The sequence below is a fragment of the Delphinus delphis genome, chromosome 18 (assembly GCF_949987515.2).
Source record: "Delphinus delphis chromosome 18, mDelDel1.2, whole genome shotgun sequence".
Lineage (NCBI taxonomy): Eukaryota > Metazoa > Chordata > Mammalia > Artiodactyla > Delphinidae > Delphinus > Delphinus delphis.
Window position 1 is genome coordinate 4013032 of NC_082700.1, and position 8551 is coordinate 4021582.

The window sequence follows — 8551 nt, forward strand, 5'->3', positions numbered from 1 at the left end:
AATATTGTCAAAACGACTATACTACCCAAGGCAATTTACAGATTCAGTGCAACCTCCATCAAATTACCAGTGGCATTTTGCACAGAACTAGAACAAAAAAGTCTTAAAATTTCTATGGAGACACAAAAGACCCCAAATAGCCGAAGCAATCTTGAGAAAGAAAAACAGAGCTGGAGGGATCAGGCTCCCTGACTTCAGACTATACTACAAAGCTACAATCATCAAAAGAGTGTGATACTAGCACAGAGATAGAAATATAGATCAATGGAACAGGATAGAAAGCCCAGAAATAAACCCACGCATCTACGGTCAATTAATCTATGACAAAGGAGGCAAGACTACACAATAGAGAACAGTCTCTTCAATAAATGGTACTGGGAAAACTGGACAGCTACATGCAAAAAAAAAAAATTAGAACATTTTTTAACACCATACACAAAAATAAACTCAAAATGGATTAAAGAGCTAAATATAAGACCAGATACCATAAACTTCTTAGAGGAAAACATAGGCAGAACACTCTTTGATATAAATCGCATCACGCTTTTTGGGGTTTTTTTTTTTGCGGTACACGGGCCTCTCACTGTTGTGGCCTCTCCTGTTGCAGAGCACAGGCTCTGGACGCGCAGGCTCAGCGGCCACGGCTCACGGGCCCAGCCGCTCCACGGCACGTGGGATCTTCCCGGACCGGGGCACGAACCCGTGTCCCCTGCATCGGCAGGCGGACACTCAACCACTGCGCCACCAGGGAAGCCCCATCAATATCTTTTTTGATACATCTCCTAGAGTAATGGAAATAAAAACGAAAATAAACCAACGGGACCTAATTAAACTCAAAAGCTTTTGACAGCAAAGGAAACCGCAAACAAAACGAAAAGACAACCATCAGAATGGGAGAAAATACTTGCAAATGATGCAACCGACAAGGGATTAATCTCCAAAATTTACAAACAGCTCATATGGCTCAATATCAAAAAAACAAACAACCCAATCAGAAAATGGGTAGAAGACCTAAATAGGCATTTCTTGAAAGAAGACATACACATTTCCAAGAGGCACATGAGAAAATGCTCAACGTCGTTAATTAGAGAAATGCAAATCAAAACTACAATGAGATATCACCTCACACCAGTCAGAATGGCCATCATGAAAAAAGTCTGCAAACGAGAAATGCTGGAGAGGCTATGGAGAAAAGAGAACCCTTGTACACTGTCGGTGGGAATGTAAGTTGGTGCAGCCACTATGGAGAACAGTGTGGAGGTTCCTTAAGAAGCTAAAAACAGAGCTACGCTATGATCCAGCAATCCCACTCCTGGGCATAATATCTGGAGAAAAACATGGTTTGAAAGGATACATGCACCCCAATGTTCATTGCAGCGATGTTTACAATAGCCAGGTCATGGAAGTAACCTAAATGTGCACTGACAGATGAACGGATAAAGAAAATGTGGTACATATACACAATGGAATATTACAAGGCCATTCAAAAGAATGAAATAATGCCATTTGCAGCAACATGGATGGACCTGGAGATTATCATACTAAGTGAAGTAAGTCAGCCAAAGAAAGACAAATATCACATGATATCACTTATATGCAGGATCTCAAAAACTGGTACAAATGACCTTATTTACAAAACAGAATCACAGATTTAGACAGTGAACTTATGGAACCGGGGGTGAGGGGGTGTAGGGATAGATTAGGAGTTAGGGACTGGCATGTACACACTGCTATATTTAAAACAGATAACCAACAAGGACATAGCACAGGGAACTCTGCTCAATACTCTAATAACCTACATGGGAAAGGAATTTGAAAAAGAATAGGTACATGTATAACTGTATCACTTTGCTGTACACCTGAAATTAACACAACATTGTTAATCAGCTATACTCCAATATATCAATAAAATTAAAAATTTTAAAAAGAGGAATCCAGGACGATACATGGGCAAGATTTCTCTTTTCTTCTCCTTTAAAGGACATGACGAACTAACAGCTCCAGTAACAGCCATAAATATGCACAGACAAAAGGCATGCTGTTGCCTGTGACGTCTTTTGCTCAGAAGGTCTAACCCAGCTGCGGGACGTTTCCATACCCCTGACCCAGAAGGGTCGGCCAACAGAGAGGGACTCCTGCAAATGTCCCTCCTGTGGGAAGGGCCAGTTAGGAGGGACAGCCCTGCCTTGGGCTGTGAATGCCAACCCCGTCTCAGAACCTCAGGACGGAGCTGCAGGAGAGCGCCGGCCCTTGGGCAAGTCACAACATCACCTTGTGCCTCAGTTTCCCCACCTGTGACACGGGAAGAACTCTCACCCATCTCATAGGGCTGTCGGGAGGAAGAACTGAGCTATGTGTGCGTGCCTGAGACACGGAGCATTCGCTAACTGTCTGCTATCGTCACCAGCACCATTACTGGAACTGACTGTAAAAACCAGTCTTTCTGTACCCACTGGGCCAATCATTAAATTCCTCTTGACTTTATCTAGTGATCTTTTTCTTTATTTACCCAAAAGTAAACCCGCTGCAATGTATTATGGTCCAAATCCATGCGATTTCAGTGAGGCAAGCTCCCAGCGCTGTGTGCACTTTGCCAGCCTTTACCGTTAGCATGTGCCTATTTACCTACCTGGCATGTTTACAGCTTCATAAATTACCGACTGGCCTGCAGCTTCGGGCAGATTGGGACATTTCCGGCGCAGGATGACTTTGCCTTTCCCCTCGACTGGTGGTGGGAAAGTGCAGCCGTGGACCCGTGACCCACTGATGATGCTTCACAGGCAGAAATGGGAGGCCAGCCCCGAGCCCTGCCCATCCCATCAGCACAGAACCACCCGGCCTCTGCCCACTCTTGGCCACCCGCCCCTTCAAGGGGGTCACGGGTCTCTGGACCCCCATCCAAGGCCGCGGAGGCCAGTGTGCAGACGCTCGGCTGCAGCCCCCAAGCAGCCTCTCCTGGTCCCCTAACCCGCCCCGCTGTGCTCTTCTTCCAGATGGGTACGCCTTCTCACAAGAGGAGCACGGGGCCGTGACCCAGGAAGAAATAGTCCGCGCCTACGACACCACCAAACAGAAATCCAGGAAGAAGTAAGACGTGGTCTCCCGGTGGAGCCTCCGAAAGAGATGGTCAGCTGCACCCAGCATTAACACGTGCTTGTCAGAAGAGACGGGTGTCAGTGGCCAGAACACCGGAAACACATCCCGTGGCCTTAGCCCACCCGTTTGTTAGTTCTCGATGCCCTCAGAAACCTGGACACGGGCCGCAGGGGAAGCCACCTTCCCCCTTCCCACTCGTCCATCCGCAGTGCTTGGCCTGACTTTTGTTTACGCTGTTCCGAAGCATTCAACTGTGCCCTGTGAGGTGTGAAATTAAAAACATTATGCTTCACCAGTATTTCAACGTCAGTCCCGGCGGTTCTGGGAGAAGACAGAGTGGGTTTCACGGTGCATGAGAAACCCACCTGGTGGGGCTGCGGTGGGCACGCCGACTTCCTGTGTTGTCAACGCACAGATTCGGTCCGTGGTCAGCCTGTAAACCTCACTGGAGGCAAGCTGCCAGCTTGCTTTGATTCCCCCCTTTGTTTGTATGAAGTTGGCATAAACGTCCTGATTGCAGTGAAATCACAACATAGATATCTGGGTGGTAAACCTGAGAACGATTATTGGAACCTCAGTCACATTCCCAGCAGGGCGGGCCCGTCGGGGTCCCCGTGGTCCCTGCACCCTTGCTGCCCGGGCGCCCCACACTCAGACCTGCTGCATGGCTGTTCCCACGCTTGGTGCATGGTGGCAGCGGGCACCCGCCCAGACCCCCGCCCTCCCTCCTTCTCCCCAGATTCAGATATGGATGCCAGAAACCCCTTCCTTATAACTAAAGAAACGTAGCGATTCGCGTAGATTCTAAGTGTCTGTTCTATCTGCCTCCTTCTGACGACAGGGGAGCCTGCAGGTCAGGGCAGTGGTGGAGCCGCTGGGGCCCTGCCCGCCTTGCTCAGGCTCTCAGAACTCATTTCCCGGCCTCCAGACGCCTGGACCTGGGCACCTGCTTAAATTAGAGCCCACGCTTGTCCTCTTGGGAGCTCAGAGCACATTTTGCCTTTTGAGTGAATTTATAGCACATCACCCCGAGGAAGGCGCACACCTGTCGCTCCGGAATCCGAGCCGATGAGTAACCCAGTGGGGAGGGGGAGGGCCCCCGAGGCTGCTGAGGAAGACGACCGTTGGAGGGAAGCAGGGGCACGGAGACACTCTTCCTGCAAATCTCCGTAGAAATTTCTGAAACCAAGCCCTGAAGCCCTGACAGTTGTCACGATCAGCCTCAGGTGTCCATGGACATGGGTTTTAAGTGAACAGAACTCCAAACATTTCAAGGAAACGGCCTTCCTTACACTGACAGGTTCTCCTTCCTTATCCAGCCAGTGCTAGGCGCAGGCGGCTCTCTGCACGTGAGGGGCCCCGAATCTCAGCTGAGGAGGGGGAGTGCCGAGTCCCTGACTTTGAACCACGGAGTCCCACGTTCTGAACGTGGACCGAACCCGGATGCCCTGGGGCAGGAAAGCGGCACCTGGAGCCCTTCGTAAACGCCCGGTCTGGAGGCACGTCCTCCGCCCGCAGCTTTGGTGGCCGAACCAGATTTGGGGATTTGACTTAACTTCACCACTTCCGGGCAGCTGCTGCTGCTTAAAACAGCACGGCCCCCCTGGGGAGGGCTGGGCTACGTCAGGAAGTGAAACAACAGGGCATCCTGCTTCCTCCCCATCATTTCGGAGCACCCGCATCTCACCGGGCATGGAGATAATCTAGAGTATGATTTGCGTGGACCACAAAGACGAATCCCCCGCTCGTGAGGTGACGGGGACCCAGAGGGGGCTCCAGGGCAAGCAGAACGACGCAGCGAACAGGCAGGTCCAGTTGCCACTCCTTCCTCCCCAAGGTCTAAGGCAACTGAAACGCTGGGCACCCAGCAAGCTGAGTGGCTGAAGGACCGTCATGCAGGAATCACAGCAGAATATGTGCCTGTAATTGACACAGCGGAGCAAGGTGGGCGCAGGGCTAAAGCCCCGAGTGCAGAGGAGACACGAACGTTCTCACGGAGTCCTGTGAGGCACCCTGACGATTCAGTTTCATTTGGGACCTAAGCCTAGTTGGAAAAGGGAATTCAGACTCAGTTCTCGGTCAAACACTTGGCTCGTTCTTGAACTTAAAGCCTTCCGAATCAGATTTGTGAATTACAGTGTGCGCTTATCTGGGGCTTTTTGGTTTTTATTTTTTACATTAAAATACAGTTCAGATTTTTGAGTATTTTAAGTGTATTTTCCAGTTCCCTTGAGAAGCAGACTAAACAGTCTTTGCAGTCATGAAACATGCACACAGAAGCAAGCATTGGAGGGATGCCTTTCTATTTATTCTCCCCTGTGATTAAGCCACCTTGTAGCCAGATGACTAAATTGGGTTTCTAGGAGGAACAGCTGTCACTACGTGTGATGTATGACGTTCAGCCGGGCCGACTCGGGGGCTGTGTCACTTGTCCTATCTTTAAACTGAGGTCAGAGTGTCACACACAAGCGCTCCCCCGGGGAGTAGGGTGGGCCGGACTTAAGCTGCACACTGTCAGCTCAGTGGAGATGCCACCTGGGACTTGTCACTCTGCAACACACAAAGTGACACACGGGCTGGCAGGTCGGCACTGCGGAGCCAGACTCTGGACTGGGCTGAAGTGGCAGGTTCCACTCAGGGCCAGTGGTCTAGCCCGTCTCTATGCAGAATATTCCAGGCTTCTTGACCAGTGTTACATTCTCTCTTCTTGCCCTGTGCTTTGGGGAAAGGAGATGCCGTTTCCTTAACACTTGGGGTGATACCCTAACACGGGAGCCTGGGCTTGCAGCTCACAGCTGAGAGCTCTGCTGGCCTTTCCTTCACCTGACAAGGCTTTAGGTCTTGCTGTAGGGAGCTGGCAGTGAGAATCTGTAATCACTTGTCAAGAAACAGTGAATAATGAAAAAGTAAGTGTAAGTAACTAATATCTGAAAACGCATACAGACATACATCACGGACTTTACGGTTGGATGTTTTTTTTCTTAAAGAAAGCTCTAGTCTATAATCTCACCGTGAAAACAATGACCCTTTATCCTTTTGAACCATAAGGAAGAGAATATTCTATCATATTCCTGCCCCTGGAGATTTATGCCTTAGACCACAGGTTGAACAGAATGTTTGCAAAACTCCGCTGTAGGATAAGGTAGTCCTTGGTTTTGAACACGTGAAAGAACTACACACGGTTCAGCCAAGGTTTGAATTACTGCCCAGGGTCATTGTCCCAAAGTAATTCAAGGAGTGATTTAGGCCCAGCATTTGAAATGTAGCCTTCATCTCCTGGGATCCATAAAATAAAAACCTTGAACGGGGAAAAAAACTGTGGTTAAGCAGAGCCTGAAATAATAATATGGCAAAGAAATGAGTTACCAGGTCAAGTTAAAGGATGGCATCCCCCATGGTATTCATTAAATACTTCTTCATGCAAATGCTTAAGTTAGAAAGTGTAATAGTGATGGAGAGAGTGAAAATAAAGACCTCCTCCAAAAAAAAGGGGGGAAGCAATACAGCGGTTGGCTTTGAGGCTGGTTCGTCACCGGCTCGAGGCAGTTCTTGGTCTCTGTCAGCCTTGGGGGAGATTATTTCGCCTCACACTAGCCATCTTTCCCTCTTGAAGAGCTACGAGAACAGGTAGAAGATTTTCCAGTGGGTCTCAGAGGTCAGGACCCAAGTTCCTCTGTAATGACATATTAATAAGTGTTCTTCCCAAAAGGAGCAGACCTGGGATACCCGACTCGACTTGACGTGTTGGACTCTTCGTTGAGTTTTTTTCCCAGCATCCCCAACTGTCCACTACCCACTTCCCTTCTCTTTTACAAGAGCTCCATTTAATGCCAGACTTCCAACTTGGGCTGTTTAAAGCACTCTTGGTTTGGTGGGTCTGAGTGAGGGGTGAAGGGAAATCCTCTCAGTGGGAAGAAAGGTCTCTGAGCCCACACAGCTCTCAGGGGCCAGAGCTAAGAAACCAATGGGACTGGAGAAGAGGGGCAAGCTCCCCCGTTTCCCCACACCAAGCATAACCCGCAGCTGTCACCCTGCAGAGCACCTCTGCTCCCCTGACCCAGGGGAGACAAGAGAGCCATTCTTCTTACACCCAGGCTGGCTCATTTTCAAGTGACAATCTCTTGCCCTAGTTGCCTTAGAGATATCTACTCCCAGGCATCAGACCAAGGAAAACAAGCTCCCAAGATTAGCCCGACGGCATTTCTCCCGACCTGGCTACGGAAAGGAGACCTGTTCGTTTTAAAAGTCGGGAACAAAGTGTCAGGTGGCTTTGATTTACAACAGCAAGAGGAAGAAGAATGTTGAAGGAATGGCGCTATCCAAATAACCCTGCCCAGGAAACCCAGGGGTCAAGAGAGCTTATCGAGAGCCTTTCACAGACCAGCTCGACAGTGTTGAGAAAGGGCCAGAAGGAGGAGGGACGCCTGAAGACCAGGATGTGAAGCCACTTCCGAGGGGACTGGAGCCGGTCGTATTCCTGAAGACAGCTGGGCGTGCAGCTCCAGGGAGATCAGTAGACACCAGGTACAGAACTGAGAAGGAAAAATCTGCCCTGTCATACAGCCTCCCTCCTTCCAGCGAGATCCCTGCACCGGGGAACACTTTTTCGGCTTTTCATTAATAAACTCAATCCAAGTCCTGACAGCCTTGCTCCGCCCTCCCTCTCCCGCGGCGCTGAACTGGGAGGCCTGCTGGGCCACTGCCCCCCAGCCTCCCCCCAGGGCCTGCAGCCTCAGTGGGCGCTGCATCCTTCCTGGGCTGCTGTCTGAGCATGCCACGCTTGTGGTGTCTTCCTCATGCAGGCAAAGCCACGTGCTCTCCTGTCTGCTGTCACATCTGTGCTCGCATCCCTGAAATACCGTTTGCGCCAGGGAGGTTTTAATCTGTCTATGCAGAGGGAAGGGGGCAGTGGAGGCACGTTTAATTGGCTCCCAGCAGAGCGGGCGGTGGGGGGGGGAGCTTTTTTATGGAGTCTGGGGGTTCTGTTCCCTCCCTCTAGAAGTGTTACCATTTTCACATCCTATTAACGTCCTCTGGTTGTTAAATTACAGCAGCACAGAACAGTGGAGCTGGGTTCCCTCCTGGAGTGAATGCAGATGAAGGACATTTTCCTGGTGTTTTTAGGGGGGTTGGAAAACGTAGTGATTCGTGGCTTTAATCAGTCCGTTGACTGGTGTATGTCTGCACAAACCTGTTTCAAATAAATCTTTTGTTAAAGTAAATGATCGGACCCCGCTTTATTTGTGAATTTCCTTCCCACTAATAAGCGGTTACTGCCACAGGGACTCCGGACTATGACACAGAGGCTTTGTCAGCAGGTACTTTGGGTCTGTACCTGCATACATGCATGCTCTGCCCGCCAAGCTGACAGCCTGGAAACGCTGTGAATGGCAGGAGTGCAGGGGGATCTGGATGGCAGATGAACAGGAGCTCGGCTGCTCTGAGCCCAGGGCCC

General features: G+C 50.0%; 1 protein-coding gene across 1 annotated transcript in view; it reads left to right on the plus strand.

Moving 5' to 3' along the window:
• Positions 1-8308, plus strand: part of LOC132413675 (phospholipid-transporting ATPase IB) — a 518461-nt gene extending 510153 nt beyond the window's left edge. Inside the window, exon 37 of the mRNA XM_059995779.1 lies at positions 2994-8308. Within this exon, the coding sequence (XP_059851762.1) occupies positions 2994-3091 (98 nt within the window). The 3' untranslated portion in view covers positions 3092-8308. The remainder of the gene's footprint in view (positions 1-2993) is intronic.
• The last annotated feature ends 243 nt before the right edge of the window (positions 8309-8551 follow it).